Source organism: Amphibalanus amphitrite, unplaced genomic scaffold, assembly GCF_019059575.1.
Source record: "Amphibalanus amphitrite isolate SeventyFive unplaced genomic scaffold, NRLGWU_Aamphi_draft 000609F_arrow, whole genome shotgun sequence".
NCBI lineage: Eukaryota > Metazoa > Arthropoda > Thecostraca > Balanomorpha > Balanidae > Amphibalanus > Amphibalanus amphitrite.
The window spans coordinates 32,964-58,451 of record NW_024882103.1 but is presented as its reverse complement, the minus strand read 5'-3'; the positions used below and the strand labels follow the sequence as shown (position 1 = coordinate 58,451).

General features: G+C 48.2%; 1 protein-coding gene across 2 annotated transcripts in view; it reads right to left on the bottom strand.

Moving 5' to 3' along the window:
• Window positions 1-19,471, bottom strand: part of LOC122363182 (ubiquitin carboxyl-terminal hydrolase CYLD-like) — a 65,679-nt gene extending 46,208 nt beyond the window's left edge. For both annotated transcript variants that reach the window (XM_043332145.1, XM_043332146.1), the window contains exons 1-2: window positions 19,268-19,471; window positions 17,264-17,621 (exon numbers count right to left, since the gene is read on the bottom strand). In XM_043332145.1, the coding sequence (XP_043188080.1) occupies window positions 17,264-17,345 (82 nt within the window). In that variant the 5' untranslated portion in view covers window positions 17,346-17,621; window positions 19,268-19,471. The remainder of the gene's footprint in view (window positions 1-17,263; window positions 17,622-19,267) is intronic.
• Between the last annotated feature and the right edge of the window lie 6,017 nt (window positions 19,472-25,488).

The window sequence follows — 25,488 nt, the reverse complement described above, 5'->3', positions numbered from 1 at the left end:
GCCCCCCCCCCCCCTCCAAGTCCCTAGGTGAGTGGTTGGAGAGTGGAGAGAACTTCGTGTGTTGCCGGGACGGGATGCCTGCTAATGTAGGTGCCGTTGCAGGGATCGTGACGTAGGTATGATGGGTCTCAGACTCGGGCTACGACTTTTGAGTGATAAACGCATAAACAGGCTAGTGTATTGCAATTACAGCGAAGTGTGCGACAGGAAACGATATGAGCTATGAGTTGTCGTCGCCGTGGCGGAAATTTGACGACCGTAGCAACCTGTGACGTCGCCGTGACTGCTAATTGACGATCGCATTGGCTCGTGTGTAACGGTCACTGTGCCTGGTATGTGACGGCCGCCGTGACTGTTTATATAACGGCCGTCGCGACCGAAACGGGACGGTCGTCGTGAGACCTGACGTGTCGCGACTCGCTGTGTCACAGGTCACCAGATGCGGGCGCTTCATCTGACGGTGTCGTCCGACGGCTCCACGGTGACCAGCGCCGCCACTGCGGAGACCATCGGACCCCGAAAATGCTGCTAGCCGTACACGAACAAAAGGCGCCAGGCACCCAGGACCAGCGCCCTGCTCCGAGGCGGTATCTAAAGAAGGCCGCATAGTGCACTTGCTGTGCTAAGGCATAGTGCGCGCTGACTGATAGGAACAAATGACGGTCAGTTATCAGATCTCAGTATGGAACTCAAGATGGTCGGAGCCGACCTGGCCCGGTGGCAGACTTGTGACAGCTCAAGAAAAAAGTGAGCTCGCTCAGCTCAACTCCGTTTTATCCGCTCCCGCTCAGCTCCCGCTCAGTTTAACACGGCTCAGCTCAGCTCACGCTCCGCTCAAACCGGCTGTGCTCCGCTCACGCTCAGCTCAGCTCAGCTCAGTTTCCGCTCAGCTCAGCTCAGCTCAGTTTCCGCTCAGCTCAGCTCAGCTCAGTTTCCGCTCAGCTCAGCTCAGCTCAGCTTCCGCTCAGCTCAGCTCAGCTCAGTTTCCGCTCAGCTCAGCTCAGCTCAGTTTCCGCTCAGCTCAGTTTCCGCTCAGCTCAGCTCAGTTTCCGCTCAGCTCATCTCAGTTTCCGCTCAGCTCAGCTCAGCTCAGTTCCCGTTCAGCTCAGCTCAGTTTCCGCTCAATTCAGCTTAGCTCAGTTTCCGCTCAGTTAAATTCACGCTTAGATCGCTCAGTCGTTCTTTTTAAATCGGACATGCTTAACCCTCGCCCGTATAGGGGGGGGGGGGTCGAACGGACCCCCTCTGTTTTTCGCGAATAACTCGCGTAAAAAGCGGCCCATCGCGACGAAACTTTCAGTACCCTCGCGATAATCAATTTTACACCTATCCTAAAAATTTCATGACCCTGACCCTAATGACCTTTGACCTGTGACCTACTTTTCGAGACCATGTTTGGCCGGAATCGCGATTCGGCGTATGTCGGCTCGCATTAGCCGCGCGTTAGCAGTCTTTTTGTGGTTTCAAGTGTTCAAACATGGCATATGATGTTGCTCCCATGCATTAGGGTGGGTGTCAAGGTCACCGGAAGGTCAGGTCAGGTCATTGACCTTTGATGACCTCGGTTCACTTTTTCGAGTTTTACATGTTTCTAGGCTAGTTTTTGGAGCTGAATTCGAATTTAGCAACCATTTGAACATTTACGAAGCAGTTTTGGTGCCTTCGTAACATGTTACGAAGCTGTCAGAGGCTACTACGAATACCCGGCAAAATCCTTACTGGTTGACCTGACCTGACCCGACCTGGCCTCAATGCATAAAGACATCATCAGTGATCATAACTAACATGATATTCGTGATCAGCACCCCGAAAAACCCCATAGCAGCCACGTTTTACGACGTTCTAACAGGTCCCGATTTTCCCGACTTTTGGGTCATTGACCTGACCTGGAAGGTCAACCGATAACCTAGGACCTTAAAATTGGGTATCATCGGCTTCCTCTCGTCGCGGGCAGCACGCTCGTTTTTTCCGCGAAGCTCTAGCTCGATCAGGGACGAAACGGCAAGGGGGGGTCCAACGGACCCCCGCCCCCTTATACGTTCGCGGCTGGAAAAACACCAATACGGGCGAGGGTTAAAAAACAGACCAACTCTTGGCGCATAAGTAAGTCTCCTCTAACAAGGAGCGAGGCAACTTACACAATGGGCAAAAGAGATAAGCTCATTAAGACCTTGAGACTTTGCGAGTCGTGCGTCTACTTGGACTCAGACTATAGTTACATGAAATGGACTGTTCTTGGCAGTGTTATCACATGTTATCAGAGTGTGCACCCGCGATGTTAACATAACATATAAGTTCAAAATATACGAACGAAAAAAGTCTGGACGAAAAAGTTTACAGACGAAAAAATGTACAGACGAAAAAATGCCAGACGAAGAAAAGTCGGACGAAAATCTGCTAGACGAAAAAAACGCCATGGAATCATCTCAACTAGGCGGTGTTTCACGGCCGAGAGCAGCACGCCCACGCCGCCATCCGCTCTTGGCACCCTGCCAGGAGCTGACGTTACATTTTGGGGTAGTGTTGGAACTTGGAGATAAGAGTTTGTTTATATCTCCATGGAAACCCCATTTGACACGTGTGATAGCAGCGTGCTGTTATCAGTGAAACCTTGAGTGAAACCAAACACCACCCTGATCTCAACCAAGGCAATGTCAACACAATTAGAATTCATAGTCGGCGTGTGAATAAGGGAGCTTTTCCCATATTATGGACATCAGAAGGTGAGAGTTCCAGTTAGCGCCTCTGCCCCACCCCACTTTCAATAGGATATGGTTGCTTAGCCCACATTCAACCAACGAAGAGGAACATTTGCTAATTCCTAATTGTAAATATTTTATGCAGAGGTAAGAACCCTTATCGATAAAATCAATTTAAATAACTGCTTAAATAACAAAGTGAAGAATGCTGAATTGTACATTGCGGAGCAGAGTGTCAAGGCGAAGCATCAAAGCCTGACAGTAGGTATTCATCTTGCAGTCAGACTTGAAACTTGAGACTGGCTGTATTAGCCTGTAAATTGGCCAAGACCCTGGTCTTCCAATTTCCATGCAACATGGATGAAATAAATTAAGCTTGATTAGTGATTAATATTGATTTCTTTAGAGTTTTGATATTTTTAAGTGCGATCACGAAGGCAGTGTAATTGCTCACTCCATAGCTAGCTCATAGCTGAAGCATCAAATCCTGAGTTAATTTCCAAGCATGAACTGAAAAGAATTAGAACTGGATCAGCTCAGCTCAGCTAAATCAGCTCAGCTCAATCAGCTCAGCTCAGCTCAGCTCAGCTCAGCTCAGCTCAATCAGCTCAGCTCAGCTCAGCTCAATCAGCTCAGCTCAGCTCAATCAGCTCAGCTCAGCTCAGCTCAGCTCAGCTCAGCTCAGCTCGCTCAGCTCAATCAGCTCAGCTCAGCTCGCTCAGCTCAGCTCAGCTCAGCTCAAGCTCATTCAGCTCAGCTCAGCTCAAGCTCATTCAGCTCAGCTCAGACAGCAGCTCAGCTCAATGCATTACAGAGCCGGCTCAGCTCACAGCTCAACAATTTGGCAAAATGTTGAGCCGGCTCATGAGCTGAGCTGATTTTTGAGCCGGCTCAACTGAGCTGATCACAAGTCTGCCCGGTGGATGGTGTGCCAGGGTTGATTAAGTGTCGAAAGGAGTGAGACGCCCAGATATGTGCAGGGGCGTCGCCACGGATTTTTGATTGGGGGGGTCGGGTTTCCGGTCTTCGTCTTGATGGGTAGGGGTGTTTTTAGCCACACTCCCGTTTTTTTTCGTGTGCCCGGAGAAAGACCTCGGCGCGCAGCGCCGCGAAAGCAGCGGTATATCTTATTGTACATCAATTTTGCATCGTGCATAAAAATCAAGCACAGGTCACCTGAAGTCAGGTCACGATGTCATGTCAAGTTCAGTTTTAATGCCTCTTAAAACTGCAATCTTGTCATTCCTATAGATTATCTCCTGACTCCTATAAGTCTGAAATTTGGTGTAATGAATGGGATTATAAGTGCCAACAGTTCATGGATCTGGGATTTTACATCTGAGAAGTGAAGTCAGGTCAAATAGGTATGTGACCTCACCAATCATGATAAGATATGGGAAAAAGCACGATGCCTTCTGCTTTGAAAGAATACCTATGCTAAAAACGCTAGATACTGTTGTAGCCATGGTACCTTGTTCATTTTAGAGACAAGGTGCAGCTAATGACCAGTGGTGACTGGAATGGTCAGTGCTTAGGTCATCAAAGGTCTCTAACACATTTTCGACAACTTTAAATGGAGACGTTGTAGAGCGATGACAGCACCTGGAGTGTGTTCAGCTCAGTAACACAGATCGATCCATATGCAGCAGGTTCTTCTCTAGTCAGGTCATGACCTTTGCCTGATGTCAAGTTTTCTATTCGAGTTCAAATTGTAAGCCATGCGACGTGTTTCGACGAAACAAAAACGATGGTGATAACATGAATATCATACACATTCACTGAATCATAGGTTGTTACATAACAAATGTTTCGGCAAAATCCGTCCGTTTAGCTGTTTGGACTCTATGGTACACAAGTCATAGACCCGAAGTCATATCTGAGGCGAAGTTGGCGAAAGAGCTTTAAAAAAGCTATCGAATACGCTGTGTTGCTGTAGGCTAGCTCTTATTCGTATTTTACGGGTCGCTAAGGTAAAACGCTTACCAACGTAACGCTAAGGCATGCTTTCGGCCCCTGATCGAGGTAGAGCTTCGTGGAAGGGCGAGAATGCTGCCCGTGATGAGAGAAAGCCAATGATGCCCAATTTCAAGGTCTTGGCCGGGTCATCTTAGGTCAACGCCCAAAAGTAGGAAAAATCTGGCCGCCTGCTAGAACTTAGTGAGCCGTAGCTGTTATCGGGGTCCCGAGTACGAGTTTGATGTTAGTCTTGAACAAAAATGATGACTCCATGCATTTTGGGTAGATCGGGTCGGGTCAGGTCAGGTCGACCAGCAGGCTTCCTGCCGGCCATCTAGAGTGGGTGACTGACAACCACCAACGATAGCTTCGTAACATGTTACATAACCACCATTTATCAAAACTACTTCAAACGGTTCAAACGGGCGCTAAACTCGAATTCAGCCCCCAAAAACACACACGTAAGTGGAAGCAAATAAAACTCAAAAAAGTTAACTAAGGTCATCATTCGAACATATTCGAATCAGGGCAATTTTTTTTTTAGAATAGGTGTAAAATTCATTAACTCGAGGTCACTGGAAGTTTTGTTGCAATATACTCCTTTTTGCGCGTCTTATTAGGAAAGCCCCAGAGGGATCCACCATTGACCCCATTTCCCCTATGCAGGCAGGTCCGAGGGTAGCAGGGCTGAGGCTAGCCATGTACCTACCTCGTAGTTACTGATACGTCATCCGACGAATCGACTGCAACCATTATTTTGACAATCAGACGAACGCATGGGTCAGTTTTGACGCGCTCGCTCATTTGAGGTATAAAAGGGGACTAGAATCATATTGTCATGCTGTTGTTCTAGCCCACAGCTTATTGACCTATAAGCAATAGGGACTATGGGAGCTCTTGAAGCGATTCTGAATCTGACCTTGTATTTGTTGATGTTGTTGACGCCAACTTCCCTGACATAATAGCTAAAAAAAGCATACTCAGCATCGCCAAAAGTGGGGGGGTCGACCCCCCCGGTTCTGACGAGTGGGGGGGGTCGCGACCCCCCCGACCCCCCCGTCGGCGACGCCCCTGGATATGTGAAGGATACGTCGATACGAGCCCCGGCTTCGACTCCCCGTCCCAAAACGATGTTGGCTGTGATTGGAGTTTGGTATCTTTACGGATTCCCCCCCCCCCCCCCCCACCCCCACCCCCACCCCTGAATTTGTGCTATGTAATAGGACGATAATGTGTCGTGGTCTCATTCTGGCTCGATATGGTAATAGGTACTTAATTGGACAGATGTTGATGGTATTGGTGGTGGACGTAAATGACAGGTTTGGCGAGCGCGAACTAGTAATCGTGAGTGCACTAGCTGCAATCAGTCGCGCGCTTATTGCTGAGCACCTGTGAGCAAGAAAATGGTATGAAAGTGGTAGTTCGTCGTGAAATCTGTGTACTTTTGGATTAAGTTTTCAGAACGGAAGGGTATTTTTGCCGTGTCCACTGCAGCTCTGGAACAGAAACATAGAGATCGGCTGTGTGCTGTAGCAGGGGCAAGTAGTCCGTGCCAAAAAAATCAAAGGTGATATGTGAATTTAAGTGAATATACCTCGCTTTATTTTCAATTTTATTATAACAGAACAAATGCGTCGACTGCTGATTACCCTCGGCTCCTAACAATAACGTTTGCAATACTGGAAAGTACATAGACAATAGATACCCTTGCGACCGACTGGCGCGATCCGAGAATCTCTCTCACTGTTTTTGCTGACCTACACACGAAAACACGGCCGAATAGCTATGAGCGAGAGCACGGAACGATGCTGGTGACTGACGGACCAGCGAAAACAGAGCTCCCGTCTACGCGCGGAACAGCGCTGATTGGCTGACTCCATTGGCTCATCAGAGTTCAGACTGTTAACGGTTGTTGCTCCTCCCTCCCCTCCCCGAGAGGGCGTAGCCAAGTAGCTTAGTTGTGTGCGCAGCTGGCGGCCACCGCCCAGTCGTCTTTTTGCATCTGTGTAACCGTTGAGTGGATGGTATCCAGACGAGCTAGGCGTCGGCGTCGCCCATCCAGCGGTCGGGCACGGGGCAGCGCAGGTGGACGGCCGCGGATGGTCCGCCACCGATCTCGGCACACTCTGCAGAGTGCGGCCGGACGCTCCACGGAGTTGCATATTGTCGATAGGCCGTATGGTGTCGTTGTCGTAATCATAAAAGCGTAAGTAGAAGGCTGAAGCAAGATAGAATGCTATCGTTTTCGAGCTTTGTTACACATAATTAGTACATAGGTATTGGCCGTTTCTTTACAAATAATATCGCAAAGCACAGCTTTATGTGCTGGTAACGATGTGTGCGCGTTGGTTGCGGCGGTAATCGTCGAAGAAATATATAATTTATGAACGTTTCTTGATCATTGAATGATAAACATGACAATGTTTGCCTGTTGTGAAGAAGACTCCTATACTGCCGCTCTATCGTCCGGAATTATTCGTGTCTGATAACGGCGATTCCGCCACTCTATCAGCTGATTTTTGTTTCCGAGTCACGTGACCAACCGGTGTCTCCCTGGTGGTATGGTGGTCAGAAAGCACATAACAAAAATAACAACAAAAAAAGAAGACAGAAACGAAACAAATGCACATGACACCAGCAGCTGAAACGAGGACACCTAATTAAAATGTAAGGGTCACACCAGTCGCGAACTTTCTTCACCTGCTGCCGGTACATCCGGCATCGTGTGACCCGAGTACACGGTGATTCCTGTGCCAGACGAGGTGTGCACCGATAGGCAAATGAGCCCCGAACATCATCAGATATTCATAGCATGTAGCATATGAAATGCTGCTTAGCGATAAGAGCATATATGCAATGAATACAGTGTCAAAATTAATCGAATAGTTACTGTAAATTGTTCGGTTAGGTAAACAATGCTTCACGCATCAAATATGCAGATCATCAACTCAACCTAACTGTAATCAAAAAACGGATGACCTGCATTGTGTCAACATATTTGATCAACGATTGAGACAGATGAAATCAGGCACTGGATAATAACGAGTTGCAAAATGGCCTAAGCCGTGCTATCGAACGCTGAGTGAGCGTACTAATGATCGCAAACTGTTTGGAGGAGGTTATGACTTATGGCTAGCGGACACAGAGGAAATTGGGGATTGTTCACAGCCTGTCTGTCTAACTGAGCACCGGAGGAAGATTTATTGCGATACACTAATAAAGAATTAGCGGTTGTCTGCTCTTGGTTATTGAGTTCCTGTTTCAGGATTAGGAACACACCTTCAAACAATTATTTCAACGGGAACAATAACAATAACTAATATAAATAACGCTAAAATAATAGTACATGAATGACACAAATGCTATCTTTGCCAAGATTTAAGAACCCCAAAAGATGATAAAATAATAGACGAGCTTTGCCTGGACGAAAGAGGACAACGGAGATGGGATACCTATTGTTGTTGTTTTATCCTTCTTAGGCTGGGGGGATCCGTGCTATCGTAAGTTATATCGGACGTGGCTGCGAAACTTCTCTCGGTACGAAACTTCTCTTGATCGGAAGAAAATCGGAGGGATGAAAAAGAAAGAGCGGCAAATCGGAGCTACGTTGTACGTAAGTTGTTTCGCAGCGTTTAAATGCCAGTTTTACTACGATTTAAATGCCAAACAGATCAGCTGACCTCGTAGTACCATGTCGATAAGGTCGAATTCCCCATACGTCTATAGTGTAAAAGTGACACTTATTGCAAATAGGCTGTCAGGGACATCTCCTCCTCTGTAAATTTGGAGGGATCATGTGTCGGCATTCCCATGTTCGTTTCGGAGTCCATCTGTTCCATTTGGAGCCCGTCAGTTGGCGTCAAGAGTTGGCGCAGCGAGCGCCCCGAAGACTGCGTCTGCGCACGAGGCTTCGCGATGCAGGAGTATTTTGACGAAATCGCCCTCGCTGCAGAAGAAATAGAGGGACTTGTTGAGAAAGAGGAGGCCGCAGTGTGCCGACGACTTTAAACTGTACGCCAACGCCAAGACCAAGGCAATCAGGGGGCGCTCAGATGATCGGGAGGTTTCAATTGATCAGGGACCCACCAGGTGACCAGGGAACCCTCTGATAACCAGGGGTCCTTCCAGTAATCAGGGACTCCTTCAATAACCAGGGGCCCCTCAGTAAACGTGGGCCACTCAGGTTACTGCAAGAGACAGGAGTCCCTTATAACCAGGGACCGGCAAGGTCTCTCAGGTCCGTTTTTGACAAAGCTGTTATTGACGTCATATGCGAGCCCTTTGCCACCAGCAGAGGGCCCTTTCAAGCCTTTTTAGGGCCGTTTAACGTCTCTTGAGTTTCCTTTGAGGCTAAGGGCCTCTTCAGCAGCCGAGGGGTCTTTGAGGCCTTTTTGAGGGCCTCTTAACGTCAGCTGAGGACCGTTGGACGCCATCTGAGGACCGTTTGGTGCCTTCTGATGGCCAGTAGATGCCAACTGAGGGCTCTCTGACACCAGCTGAGGGCACGCTGACACCAACTGGGGGCCTCCTGACACCAGCTAAGGGCGCTTTTATATTTGACACGAGCTCAGGGCCCTTTGACGCCCTTTGAGACCTTCTGAGGTCCGTTTGACGCCAGCGGAGGACCCTTTGGGGTCATATGAGGGCCCTTTGCTGCCTTCTAAGCGGCCTTTGAGGCTTTTTGAGGGCCGCTTGACGCCACCTGAGGACCGTTGCGGTTGGACTCCAGTTACGGACCGTTTGAGGCCTTCTGATGGCCATTTTGCGCCAACTGAGGGCCCTCTAACACTAGCTGGGGGCCCTCTGACACCAGATAAGGGCCCTTTAAGGCCTTCTGAAGTCCGGTTAACGCTAGCGGAGGGCCTTTTGAGGCCAAATGAGGGCCCTTTGAGACCTTATAAGGGCTCCTTGAGACTTTTGAGGGCCGTGACGGCATCTGAGGACCGTTGTACTCCAGCTGACGACCGTTTGAGGCCTTCAGATGGACTTTTGGCGCCAGCTGAGGAAGGCTCACTGACACCAGCTGGGGGCCCTCTGACACAAGCTAAGGACTCTTTGAGGCCTTCGGAGGGTCGTTTGACGCGAGCTCAGGGCCCTCTGACGCAGGTTTAGGGCCCTTTGACGCCCTTTAAGGTCTTCTGAGGTAGGTTTAACGTTGGCTGAGAGCCCTTTGAATCCATCTGAGGGCCCTTTGAGGCCATCTTGTGGCCCTTCATTTGGCCATCTGAGGGCCCTTTGACACCAGATGAGGGCCATTTGACGCTAACCGAGGGCCCTTCGAGACCATCTGAGGACCCGGTGACCCCATCTGTGGGCCCTTTGAGGTCTTTTGAGGGCCATTACAATTTCACCACAATACCCCTGGCTGCGCTACTGGGCATTTATGGACTCGTATGAGCCTGCTGGGGAACGAGATGGGCCCTCCCGGTCTTTTCAATCATTATTTCAGTTCATTTTACATGGTCTTCGGCGGTCTAAAGATTAGGGGCCCCAACTCGAATGGGGGGGAGGCCCGTGTGCCCTCTCCTGTGTGCGGCCTTGCCGACACTACACCGCTTCCCCTCCCTCCGCCATAAACGCACCGCTGCACTGTTAGGCGCCGACAAATACGGACCGGCGCCGCAACCGGCTCCCCCGCGGCCTGCCTCGCGTTGACATAGCCCTTCCCGAACACCAGTGTAACCCCCACGCGGCCTAGGTATCGCCGCGCCCACCTGTCCGCGGCGCGGCCTCTGATGGCGTATCGGATCATTGATGGTGCGATACATGTTTTGGTCAGATTTTCGCAATTAACGCGAAAAATTGCCCAAAATACTTTTTAGATTTCAAAATTGAAAAAAGTGATTACAAAAATGACGTGAAAGTGACCGTTTTCAACGTGTAAATTTAAAACGCTCTAGCGCAGCCATTTTTGAAGAAATCGACTTCAAATTTTGCACACGTGTTCATCAACCATATTTGTTTAACATATATTTCGGTTTTGTGAAAATTTTGAAAATTTCTTATATTTTTCTCTTGAAAAAGAGGTAAAGCTTCGCTACGATCGGCCTTCCGATCGACCGAGAAGATTCGTAAAGTTAGTTCGTATCTTCACCATTTGCGATACAACTTGCGTATCTACTTAGCCTACGATGTGATGGATCCCTCCAATATCTGTTCCGATTCAACTTACGTTTGATCGCAACTGCGAGGTGCCTTGCGATCACATGGATCCCCCCAGCCTTATAATATTTATCACAGTCACTTCTAAACATAAACTCCGAGCAAATGAACAATAGAATATACTAAGGCTGGGGGGATCCGTGCTATCGTAAGTTATATCCGACGTGGCTGCGAAACTTCTCTCGGTACGAAACTTCTCTTGATCGGAAGAAAATCGGAGGGATGAAAAAGAAAGAGCGGCAAATCGGAGCTACGTTGTACGTAAGTTGTTTCGCAGCGTTTAAATGCCAGTTTTACTACGATTTAAATGCCAAGCAGATCAGCTGACCTCGTAGTACCATGTCGATAAGGTCGAATTCCCCATACGTCTACAGTGTAAAAGTGACCCCTATTGCAAATGGGCTGTCAGGGACATCTCCTCCTCTGTAAATTTGGAGGGATCATGTGTCGGCATTCCCACGTTCGTTTCGGAGTCCATCTGTTCCATTTGGAGCCCGTCAGTTGGCGTCAAGACTCAAGAGTTGGCGCAGCGAGCGCCCCGAAGACTGCGTCTGCGCACGAGGCTTCGCGATGGAGGAGTATTTTGACGAAATCGCCCTCGCTGCAGAAGAAATAGAGGGACTTGTTGAGAAAGAGGAGGCCGCAGTGTGCCGACGACTTTAAACTGTACGCCAACGCCAAGACCAAGGCAATCAGGGGGCGCTCAGATGATCGGGAGGTTTCAATTGATCAGGGACCCACCAGGTGACCAGGGAACCCTCAGATAACCAGGGGTCCTTCCAGTAACCAGGGACTCCTTCAATAACCAGGGGCCCCTCAGTAAACGTGGGCCACTCAGGTTACTGCAAGAGACAGGAGTCCCTTCTAACCAGGGACCGGCAAGGTCTCTCAGGTCCGTTTTTGACAAAGCTGTTATTGATGTCATATGCGAGCCCTTTGCCACCAGCAGAGGGCCCTTTCAAGCCTTTTTAGGGCCGTTTAACGTCTCTTGAGTTTCCTTTGAGGCTAAGGGCCTCTTCAGCAGCCGAGGGGTCTTTGAGGCCTTTTTGAGGGCCTCTTAACGTCAGCTGAGGACCGTTGGACGCCATCTGAGGACCGTTTGGGGCCTTCTGATGGCCAGTAGATGCCAACTGAGGGCTCTCTGACACCAGCTGAGGGCACGCTGACACCAACTGGGGGCCTCCTGACACCAGCTAAGGGCGCTTTTATATTTGACACGAGCTCAGGGCCCTTTGACGCCCTTTGAGACCTGAGGTCCGTTTGACGCCAGCAGAGGACCCTTTGGGGTCATATGAAGGCCCTTTGCTGCCTTCTAAGCGGCCTTTGAGGCTTGTTGAGGGCCGCTTGACGCCACCTGAGGACCGTTGCGGTTGGACTCCAGTTACGGACCGTTTGAGGCCTTCTGATGGCCATTTTGCGCCAACTGAGGGCCGGGGGGCCCTCTGACACTAGCTGGGGGCCCTCTGACACCAGATAAGGGCCCTTTAAGGCCTTCTGAAGTCCGGTTAACGCTAGCGGAGGGCCTTTTGAGGCCAAATGAGGGCCCTTTGAGACCTTATAAGGGCTCCTTGAGGCTTTTGAGGGCCGCGTGACGGCATCTGAGGACCGTTGTACTCCAGCTGACGACCGTTTGAGGCCTTCAGATGGACTTTTGGCGCCAGCTGAGGAGGGCTCACTGACACCAGCTGGGGGCCCTCTGACACAAGCTAAGGACTCTAAGGCCTTCGGAGGGTCGTTTGACGCGAGCTCAGGGCCCTCTGACGCAGGTTTAGGGCCCTTTGACGCCCTTTAAGGTCTTCTGAGGTAGGTTTAACGTTGGCTGAGAAGTGAGAGCCCTTTGAACCCATCTGAGGGCCCTTTGAGGCCATCTTGTGGCCCTTCATTTGGCCATCTGAGGGCCCTTTGACACCAGATGAGGGTCATTTGACGCTAACCGGGGGCCCTTCGAGACCATCTGAGGACCCGGTGACCCCATCTGTGGGCCCTTTGAGGTCTTTTGAGGGCCATTGAAATTTCACCACAATACCCCTGACTGCGCTACTGGGCATTTATGGACTCGTATGGGCCTGCTGGGGAACGAGATGGGCCCTCCCGGTCTTTTTAATCATTATTTTAGTTCATTTTACATGGTTTTCGGCGGTCTAAAGATTAGGGGCCCCAACTCGAATGGGGGGGAGGCCCGTGTGCCCTCTCCTGTGTGCGGCCTTGCCGACACTACACCGCTCCCCTCCCTCCGCCATAAACGCACCGCTGCACTGCTAGGCGCCGACAAATACGGACCGGCGCCGCAACCGGCTCCCCCGCGGCCTGCCTCGCGTTGACATAGCCCTTCCCGAACACCAGTGTAACCCCCACGCGGCCTAGGTATCGCCGCGCCCACCTGTCCGCGGCGCGGCCTCTGATGGCGTATCGGATCATTGATGGTGCGATACATGTTTTGGTCAGATTTTCGCAATTAACGCGAAAAATTGCCCAAAACACTTTTTAAATTTCAAAGTTGAAAAAAAATCATTACAAAAATGACGTGAAAGTGACCGTTTTCAACGTGTAAATTTAAAACGCTCTAGCGCAGCCATTTTTGAAGAAATCGACTTCAAATTTTGCACACGTGTTCATCAACCATATTTGTTTAACATATATTTCGGTTTTGTGAAAATTTTGAAAATTTCTTATATTTTTCTCTTGAGAAAGAGGTAAAGCTTCGCTACGATCGGCCTTCCGATCGACCGAGAAGATTCGTAAAGTTAGTTCGTATCTTCACCATTTGCGATACAACTTGCGTATCTACTTAGCCTACGATGTGATGGATCCCTCCAATATCTGTTCCGATTCAACTTACGTTTGATCGCAACTGCGAGGTGCCTTGCGATCACATGGATCCCCCCAGCCTAAAAAGATTATTAAAACGATGCGGCATAAAACCAAGCATTCGAAAGCAAAGCACGCATGTCATGTAACCACAGAATATACGTTGGTCTTTCTGTGGAACAGCCAGGTTACATAATGAAATTCTAGCATGAAAATACTGATGAAATGGAACGCAAACACTTACAATCATTCACCCTCACAAACAAATCCTCTTTTGGACCTAAAGAAATTAACCACAACCCCAGCTAGCACGCAAACTCGCTCGTTGCCGGACCTAGAAAGACCGATAACATAGAAGAGCGTTCCAAATGTTAATTATAAATGCTAAAAAAGACAACGTCAACCAAATGTGAGGCAGGTCGCATGTCGCACGATGTGACCCACCAACTGCCACCCTCAGTGGTCAACAGTTCTGTGAGTCTTGACTCATGAGGAGGCCGCTAATTCGAAACCTTTTTCCCATATTATTGGACTCAAACGTTGAGAGAAGCAAGCAGGCACCGATGACTTCATCGCTGACGTCTCGTGAAACGGCTAAATTAGGCAAAATGACACCTATCCTCAAAGGCTTGCACATCCTGCAAGGAAGTAACCATAAGACCCAACACCGACATAAGCGTGACCATTGTGATACCAGGAAAAACGCACGCAAAAAAAAAAACTATGCCCTTGGTGGAAAAATCAAGGTCCATTGGCGACATCAAATAAACCGCCAATCTACCAAAAAAATGCACGGAGAAACACTCCTATTTCAAAAATGGAGTAAATGTATGACGCCATCGTTACAAAGCTCCGGAAACTATCAGGAATGCTGGCAAAACTGACGCCTTTTCCTCGAAAATACTTTGAGCGCCTCAGCAAGGATATACGCGCATTTCCGTATCGGTACCTGGAACTCAGCAAGTGCATGGGCACACTCGCATTACGTAGACTCGATTCATTCACCGAAGAACGAGCAAATGCGACACATCTGTCGAATATCTATGGCAAACATAGGAATGGAAGTGGTTTGAATCCTACCCTAAATATTTACCAGAAGATCCCAAAACTAAGCAGTTACCAAACTTCAAACGTAAAAAAAAAACGTTGAGAGCTTCATCAAACCAACAACTCGCAAACGAAAATTGGGGGTCTTTCAGCAATGCATTGCTTGTTAGCTCCATTACGTATCTTTAAACCGACTGCAAATGCAGAAAGGTGCATAATTATGCGATGGTATATTGGCAAATTGCGTGGTTCGAATGACAGACGGTCAATGCGAGCCTCCTAGACCATAAAGCATCACACACAAACAAAAGAATATCCGAATTGGGTGCTAGCAGCCATCCACCGATATTTTCAACCGTAAAATATGATCGGATGCGGTAAAACCATCAAAGTCCATGGGCGTGTCACACCAGCCGATGGGATGGGCCAAACATAAGTGTTCGTAATTCCACTGGCATTTTTATAATTCACTTCACAAGGCCTACCGACCAGCAGCTGGCAAAAAGCGATCACGGGCTTAGCGAAACCACAAAACCAGTCCCATGTCGACTACGCTACAACGAAGCAGCGGCGGCAGTCGACCAGCAGGTTTGGGCATTGTCTAAGCAGGTCCGGAAATGCCGCCCCGGTCCCTGCCAGCACGCTATGATGATACATGGCAGTGCCAGTGACAAGTGGCCGGACTGCACCGGAGTGCCGAGTTTGGTCGATTGGCCACCAGGTGGCACCACCAGTCCGGAACACAGCGGAGAAGGGGGCGTGGAGCATTGGAGGAGTATACGCAACCGAAGTCGTGACGTCACGATAAGTGGCTGGGGCATAATCAGCTGACGGCCCCGTGCTAAAGCAATGGGGCAATATTTTGCCGATCTTTCCCAAGAAAACTGGACCTAGTTAGATAGTTTTAGTAGCTGAATTTAGGACAACGATGTATGATCTATTTTTCTATGAAAAAATATTGCAAAATCTAACGACGCAAAGCACAAAATTTCGTGAAAACCTAATTGGCGGCGAAATTGACGCAGAAATACAAAACATTTTAGATCAAGAGGTTAAAAATAATGGATTTAAAATAAAAAAGATTTTCAAAATAACTTATATGGTGAATTTTCTCCTTTGCTTTTTACAAATAAAAAATATTTATCCAGCTCAAACTCAAATATGTCAAACCTTACGCATCAAAATCCTCCCGACGCGGTCACAGTTCGCATCTCAAGGTCATGTATATGGTGCGTCAAGTTCGCCGCCCGTAACAATTTCGCGAAATTCGGTCCTTTCCGCTTTGAAACATAGCATTTTTTGGGCGTAGAAAAATAGAATATACTCAGTTTACCTAGAAAATGGCCCCCAAACTATCTAACTAGGTCCAGTTTGTTCTAAAAATGCTGATAAAATTTCGTCCCATTGCTTTAACACAGGGCCGTCAGCTGATTATGCCCCAGCCACTAGTCATGACGTCACACTTCGGTTGCGTATTGGATACGCGCCCTAATCCACGAAGAAGAAGAAGAAGAGGAGGAGTATTGGAAGAGTAGTTGGATGCGGAGTGTTTGGAGGAGGAGTATAACGGCGTGGAGTACTGGAGTTGGTAAAGGGGCCGAAAGCGATTAAGGGGCGCCATTGCCAGGCGACCCATATGACTGGGTACGAATGTAGGCCGGATGGTGTCCCTGTCCAGTGTCCACTCACCACCTCGATTGGTGGATGATAGCTGTTAGACACTGACAGTGAATGGTCCCGACATATGGTCACGCTCACGGCATATTGTTGTTTGTTGTTTGTTGGGGGTTAGGGGCGCGCCTCACGGCATATTGTGGTTGGCGTAAAACTGACTGGGTTTTATGTAGGTGTGAGCAGCCCAGTATCCGGATATCGGCTCAAATTCATGGTCGGAAAATTAAGAATACTGGGCTTGAAACTGCTGTAGACCTGTCACAGCTATCGTTTGAAACTCATCTTTGAATGTTGTCCGCATACTGAACAATGATCAATGATTCATTTAGCATCAAATGTATCCGTAGATGGGCCAACAATGTTATTGAGGGGTTCAACTATAGCCCCCACAACGATCCATAGCTAATCGCATAATTTGACCCCACAACGGCTCATTAACTTTGGCATCGTCAATCGGTGCGTAGCAGTGTACCAAAATCATATTTTTGCTTGGGTGTCAGAGGGGAAAATTGCTGACCAAAAAAAAAAGAAGGATGAGAGTGAAAAATTGTCGGTCAGGTAAGGCCCAAAAAGAGTGGGAAAATGATAAAAAACATTAATCTATCTACAATTGTGACAGATGTAAAACAACCATTCCCGCAATTGCTCCTTCTCGGTGGGATTGGGAGTGGAAAATTGGGCTTGAAAACTGGAGGTGAGAGTGGAAAATGATTTGCATTTGGATGTCGTTTCCCACCCACATCTACAAATTTTGGGACACTGGTGCGTAGGGTACCTATAACAAAAATGTGCGACTGCTGCACGACAGAGGAGATCACGGAGAAGCCATGGTCAGCCTACAAAGCCCAATGAATGACTTGATGATATACGTGCCTCTCGTCACACTCCCACGGCAGCAGAGGCGGCGGTCGACTCACCTGGTGCGGGGTATCCGTGCGCCGAGTCCATCCGGCGGTGTCTCTCCGGCCAGAGCCCGTGGCCGTTTCTGGTCCGATCCATAGTCACGCAGTTCGCGGCACCGCTCTCACAAACGCCGTACACACACTGGTCTGTTGGCAAGTGTTACACTTCTTGGCGGTGGATGCCAACAAAGATCATGTTCCGTTTCTCGTTCAGTTCTTTACCGCTGAGGGAAAGAACTGCTCACTGCTGGCATCTAACGGCCGGGCGGCGAACTTTCACTTGGAGTTATTTCTCCAGGTGGCAGCAGCTTATCTTGTCAAGCACTTGCAATCGTAGATAAGGTCCCTTGCTGATTGCACACCCAGCGATACACTGAAACAGAAACTTCATTGTTCAACAATGTCATGTGCAAAGCAAAACAGGCAATGAAAATACATCCACATTTGTCAATTGTGACAGGGGCAGGGCACACATGACATGTAGGTAAATCCTGGGTAAATCCTAGGGTGCTAATTAAAAATGGGGCCCTGATTATAAGAACAAAGTAACAATTGAAGACACCAACTTCAAATTACAATAGGTTTGACCATCCAGCACAAAAGCATGATAGATCTCCATGCAACAAAAATCAGTTATTGGGTGATGTAAAAAACACCTCTGAATTCCAAATGACATCATCACACTGAATTATGAAATGAACACTGCCATAAAAACTCTGGAAGCACACACAAGAATAGCTAGGTGTCTGAAATCCATGCAAATGAACATCACTTTGAGAAGAATATAATGCTCAGGTGAGGCTGACAAGGCAAGGCTCAAATGTGACTGTGAGGCTCAGCATTGAGTCTACCCACACTGATGAGATGACTAAACTGGATGTTACTGGTCCTAGCATTAACATAAAAGGAAGTAAACAAGTCATGATTGTGTTAGATTATGATAAAATGAGCACCAAATGCCAACACATTTAGAATACATTAAATTCATGCTGTAGAGTACCAAAAAATCCACAGGTTCTGGCAATTACTTTTATCTTTCATTTTCCTTCATTATTTTCCAGACCAAGGGAATCATAATCTCACATTTGATCATTCCTTTGTTCTCCTAGCACTTAGCAGGTTAGCAGTTTCTTACTAATACCTATGCTTGTAATTTGTAGGTTTAGGTGAAGGCTAAGGCTTGGACTGTAGGTAAGCATAGAGCCTGAACTGTTCATTCTTCAGCCATTCCTGACTCTTGGCTAAAAGGCTTTTGCTTTTTGCTCAATTTATCTAAAAAGCCTACCAAATTTCAATCAAGCTATGCTAATTCACCTCAGTCTCCATGATTGAAACTTGAACTTGGCTAGTAGCTTGACCTACCAGGTAGTAATTAACCAGTGAGTAAGAAGAGAGCTACCTATCTTTGAGAGCTAAAAACCTGCTTGATATCTTTAGCATAACATAAGGACATACAAGGTATCAATTATTAACTAAAAACAGTCTTAATTAATCTAAATTGCAAATTAATCCAGTCCCACAAACTCAAACTAGCCCAAACTAGTATATCAATCAATCAATCAATTTATTATGCGTCTTTTGTTGAATCAAACTTAATGCATACGGTTTGACTTTGACAAAGCTAGATAATTCCCAGCCCAGCTCAAGTGTCTGCAGCGTCTGCGACTCCCACGGTCACAAAGGCGGGGTTTAGCTGGTGCGTCACACACTAAATACTGCAGGACCCCAAGTTTGAAATAATCAAAATCTAAGTCATTGAAATGAAGCCATATTAAACCCTTCACTCATGATGTCTGATGAACAGTTGCGGCGGAACATCTTCAATTAAGGGGGGCACTGTTGACTTTTGGTCCCATTCTTTCCAGGCAATGCCCATAGGGCTAACGTTAAAATGCCAAAATCAAAGGGGGGCATGGTGCCCTCCCTGTTCCGTCGCCTATGATGATGAAATCCACCATCACGGTGACTATAAATATGAAATCCTGGCAAAACATGAAATGGTCAAAATATCAATCTTACCTTAAAATACCAATATCGCCAACACTGCCAATAGCCAATACTGCGAAGTGGCAATATTCAACCAATACTCAAGGCCTAGGTATATACTGGCTAATGTATATAGGTATATCTCCCCAAGGTATATCAAAATGTATATACTGCCTTGCTCAAAGCCACACATCAATCACAACAATCCAAATCTGAATCTTCACCAAGGCTATATAAACCAGGTAGAACGTTCCCGACGAAAAAGTGGTGACAAGCGATAATTAGTAGCCGCGACCCTCACTTGTTCAAAACTATATCCGCAAGCAGCATTTACAGGCTAGCAGAAATCGACCAATCGGCGTTCGGCAATACTCGACGCTGATTGGCCCGATGCTCGTGACGAAATTGCGGGGGACTGTAGCTATTCCCCTATGGCGTTTAATAGACTTACGGCTTTTGAAGGTGATTTATACTAGTTTTTGTTGGGTTTGAGGCCATTTTTGAACTTGGATATTCTTTCTGTGACTTTTGACTGTGTAATAACGACATTTAGTTATAACATTTCTATATACTACCGGTGTCACATCGGCCAAAAAGGCCGTAAGTACATGGGATAGACGGACCACTGCTGATGGGGCCACACATGCCTGCGTGTGGTCATCGGAGGTCCATGAGGGCTCGACATAGGCCCTTCATGGGTCGGTATAGGCTCGGTGGGTCCAGTGCAAGCCTATCAGGGGCCGGTGGTGACCCAACAGGGCCCAGTGGCATATAATGTAAGGCTGTCTAGGGACGTTGAGGGCTCATGGGGACCATATAGGACCAATAGGGACCACATAAGTCAATCAGGGGCCATTTAGGCCAATAAAGGCACTTCAGGGGACTTGAAAAGGTCATTCAAGAGCTGCGGTGGGCCCATGAGGGGACGGCACTGGTCCAGCAGGTGCAGTCAGGGGATGTTGTACGGGTTTCTCAGTGGCCCATTTGGGCATATCAGTGACCAATTTGGACCCAGCAGGGGGCTTTGTAGACCTATCAGGGGCTGATGATGGTTCATCAGGGGCCAGCGTTATAGTCACACCTTTCCATGCTTCTATCCTCAGGATACTGAATTCCCTCTCCTCCACGCCGCAACCCTCCTCCGGGATGGACAGGCAACTTTATCTCATGCGGGCTGCTCCCTTGGAGCGGCGCCGCTGCTCCCGAGGGAGCGCACCCCGTAGCCGGGTGCAGTGAGTGCCTTGGGGCTGGGTGGCCTGTCTTCGGACGGGCTCAGCCCCGGCGACTCACTAGGGTGCCTGCCCAGACCAATGTCTCCCCCTAATTCCTATCATCCTTCCGGCTCTGCAATGGTCTTGTCGACTGAAAGGGCCTAACCCAACAAAACAAACAAACAAACAGCGTTATAGTCCATCGGGGCACGGCATATGCCCATCAGAGGTAATTGCGAGCCCACGCTGAACAATGATGGCCCTTCAACAGCCCCTAATGGATCTACATTGACCCATGGGCCATGATGTGTCATGTATGCCCCTATGACAGGCCTACTCAGACCCCTGATGGACGTTCCCGGCGTCTAATGACCCTATACTGAATGCTGATGGGGCTCTAAGTTTCTCCAACAACCCTTCGTCAACCCATTATTACCATACGCTGGCACTAGGGGCCCCACATCAGCCGCAGGGCAGTCCGTGCCATGACAGCATGTCTTTTCGGCCGATATTACATCGGTAATATTTATTAAAATCATGATTTTATGGTGTCATTATATAGCTAACAGTCATAAGAAATATATTTCAACTCGAAAACAGCTCCAAACAGCATATAATTTTAAAGAAACCCCTCCGAAATCCAAAAGCCTATTCGGGTCCATAGAGAATAACTGCGGTCCCCCGCAATTTCGTCACGAGCGTCGGACCAATCAGCGTCGAGTACTGCCGAGCGCTGATTGGTGAATTTTCCGCTAGCGTGTAAGTACTGCTCGCGGAACAAGAGTTCGTCGACAATCCTCCACAAACGTCTGTCACCATTTTTCGTAATGCTAAACGGCCGGAGCGTACCCCCCTGATCTTCACCACTGAACTCTATAAAACGCAGTTCACACATGGCCGTCAGTCTGTCGGTGTCGGGCCCGTCACCGTCGACCTGACGGCCTGCAGCCCGTCAAACGAAAGTTGAGATTTGGTAGCTCCCATTGGCTGCCATATGTTGTGACAGAAATGGCGCACCATTTTCGAGATGGACGCAGATGGGGGAAGGGGATGGGGCAAGGGATGGGGGAGGGTAGAGGCCGAGAAGTAAAAAATATTCTGTGAATTACAGAAATAAAATACCACGCTTTTACATTTTTATGTCAAATAATGCTGCGATTTTATTTTAATGAAAGACACATCGGTTCGCTGAACTAAATCAGGGATCGAATCTCAAGATATCGTGCCGTAATAAACACTTTCATCTCAACAAATGGAAAGAAAATGATATAAATTATCTTAAAAATGCATTTAAGCTTCATGCTGCATGATAACGTTCCTTTTCCTCTTCCTCCAACACGCAGACATTCAAACCGACGGGCCCGTCACCGTCAAAAGTTGAACATTGCTGAACTTTCCAAAGCGACGGCCGTCAGGTCCGGCGCCGGCGCAGTCAGCTGTTGCCGGCCGTCAAACGCTGCCGGTTCACACATGCCCGTCGACCTGACGGCCGTCGCTCCGTCGGTTTCGGCCGTTTTGACGGTGTCGGGCCCGTCACCGGCAGACCTTACGGGCAAGTGTGAACTGCGTTTAATGTGGAATGCGCATCGGCCGCCAGATGGTGTCCAACGGTGCCGCCATGTTGCGCAGACCAGAAAGCGGCCGCCGCCTGTGTTGGGGAATAGGGAATTCGGGACCTCGATTTACGTTTGCGGTCGCTGCATCCGTTACGTTCAAGCTATGTGGACACGGAACCCAGCATCTTACGCAGAATTGAGTGGAAAACAAGATGAAATCCTAAAAAATCCTCAGATATAAGGAACTAATACGTTAAACCCTTATAAGTCAATGGGGAAATATGAAAATTGCTATTTTGGCGCCGAGAATGATCTGAAACTATCTCAAGCATATAGAATCATGATTTCATGCACTCCTTGCAAGGTTCTATGCTTCATATTTACATTGTTGCCCTTGCGTGACGTCATTTGTGACGTCACAAGGGTCACAATTTTACTTCAATAACTCCCGATCAAATTGAGCTAGCGAGTCGGGAAAGCCACCAATGGACTCAGAAAGACCTGCCGAATCGAATGATATGCGACATGACCTCTTTCGACCAACTTCGTGACCTGGGGGTGCTGACCTGACCTTGACCTGAGGTCAGCACCCTAAGTTGACCTGACCCGAACAAAAAGTATATCATTCGATGCGCCTGAGCTAGCTGAACACGATGATGCCAAAATCGCGGCTCTACGGCCATTTTTGGCGAAGTTATTTACCAAAAACCGAACCCTTGCCTTAGATCACTTGACCTGACCTCAGAGGTCACCGGTTGACCTGAGACCTGTACAGCGGGTTCCTACCAGTCACTCTGCATTATACTTTGCCGCATACGACCACTTTACCGCTTAATTCTAGTTAAATTAGCGGCGCATTAGCGAGGTGGGTTCAATCAACCCCCTCGGCCGGGGCAAATGTAGGTCTGGCGAGTGAATTTAAGGAATTCTGAAGATACGATCGTGTTCCCCATTCAATTCTGCGTAAGATGCCGGGTTCCGTATCTACGTAACTTGAGCGTAACGGCTGCGGCGGCCGCAAACGTAAATCGAGGTCCCGAATTCCCTATTCCTCAACACAGGCGGCGGCCGGTTCTTGGTCTGCGCAATATGGCCGCCACCGTTAGACACCACGGCCAATAGGATTGAAGCGGCATTGCTCCCCTGTGATCTTCACACTGAAGTTTACTCTTCGCCATAAATGGCGAGCCAACGACAGATCGCTGCTTGACCTTGAAAACAAGTCCTTAAAGTCCCTTAAAGTACTGCTATCATAATGATACCACACAATACTGTCTAAAACAATAACAAGATGGGGGTAAGTTTACCTATTAGTCAAGTAATCTTGGGTAAGATCAAACCTAGACTTTACCGACAAGATAATGAAAATTTATGGAGCATATAACTACCAGCAGATCGCCTCATCTTTGAAGAACGAGCAAATAATAATAGCGAGCCTTACACGCACACCGCACAACTCAGCGTTGGTTCACCTTGATGACCCGAGGTGACCTTGTAACAGCTGACCTGAGGCCTCTTGCACCAAACTACCTAGCTAGGTAAAATCGAAAAACCGGTTTCAGAATAAGCTAATCTAACGGTGGTAAATTTGTTTGCAATAGCCCAATACATAATCCTACATGTGCTTGCAAAATTTTGCATGCAAATTGTTACATTTGAGACTTGGACTGGGTATACGATGCAAAATAATCCAAGCATTGGTGCAAGAGGATTTTGGTGCAAGAGGCCTCAGACCCAGTTTTACCCGGAATGACCTAACACCAGAGGTGACCCCTTTGACCTGGCCTGACTCAACACCAGACGTGGCCGCTTTGACCTAACCTGACCCATGTGACCACTGACCATACGCGTCACGCGACCTGACTGTGACTTGGCCTGACCCAGCGTGACTTATGTGACCTGAAATAACCCAATGTAACCCCTAGCCTGGCCTGACCCAGCGTGATCGAAGAGGACCCCTGTGAACTGGCGTAACCAATAACCCGTGACCGTAGCGTGAACGTTTGACCGGAGGTGACCTGGCCTGACCAAGCGGGGCCACCCAGTAAACATGCCGACGTCGGCCCAACGTCGGTTCAACCTCGGCCCGACATCGGCTGGACGTCGGATATGCCCGCATGTTCCGACGTCCAGCCGAAGTCCAGCCGACGTCGACCAACGTCGGGCCGAGGTCGTTTGCCGAGGTTGACGAGATCGTTTGTCGTTGGACCGACGGGGCCGACGTCGGCATGTTTATTGGGACAACGCGCCAAAAATATCAACCGGCGGCAGGATTCGAGCCCCCCAGTCCCCGACGTCGGCATGTTTACTTGGACAACACGCCAGAAGGATCACCCGGCGATGGGATTCGAACCCCGTGTCATTTGAACGCGAGGTTAGTGCGCTAACCACTACACCAAGCAGCCGGATAGCGAGTGTAGTTTGTTTTGTTGGGTTATGCCCTTTCGGTCTGACAAGACCATTTCAGAGCCGGAAGGATGATAGGATGGAGACATTGGTCTTCTTGGCGAGCACCCTGGGTCCAGTTCATATGGAGTCCCTGGTCCCATTGCTGTTACGTGACACTTATTGGAAAGGGCGACCCCACAATGGATTCATATAGCCACTCTTACACACCTGCACCAACGTTTCCCAAAGTGTCCCTTTGATAAGTGGCACTTTGGCAAAGTGACACTTGCCGACTGGCCTTTCTATATAATGAACTGGGCCCGGCCCTGGTGAGTTGCCGGGGCTGAGCCTGACCAAAGGCAGGCATCGGTAGGATTGTGATTGCAGGATTGCAAAATCCTGATTGCATTCCCTTTTGGTGGATTGCACCTGGATTTGAAATCCATTCCAAAAAACAGGATTTGATTGCGGATTGGATTGCATCATACTTCTACCTTTTGCAATCCAATCCGGATTGTGTTTGATTAGTGCTCTAAAATGGTTTGTTGCGATTGAAAATTATGAAATCGGCTTCATCGGCTTAACGTACTTTGCCATCAATGGCTTTACATCGAAACTTGAAATAATTTAAACGCTTTTAATTTAAACGCTTAAAATAATATACGCTGATGAACTACATAGAAAGGGCAAAATTACGTATTTGAGGGCGAGTTTTAAAAATATAAAACACTGGTTGGGTAGAGCTTTAAATGTTGGGGTGTTTGAGGCAAAAAATATTTCCCATAAAATACTTGTGCCTTAGATAGAAATTACTCGCAAGACTAGGTACTAGAAATGGATGATTTGGGGATGGAGGCACGGCCCTATGCCCCCCTCCCTCCCCCAAATCCACTAGTGCACATAATAATACAACAGGATTGCAAAAAAGGATTGCGGATTTGATCACAACCCAAGTGAAAAAAAGGGGATTGCGGGTAGGAATGCAATCCACTTCGGCACTAGGAATGTGGATTGGGAATGCAATCCTTTTAAAAAGGATTTTACCGATGCCTGACCAAAGGTTAGGCCGAGCAGCCCCAAGCGGTCACCGCACCCGGCT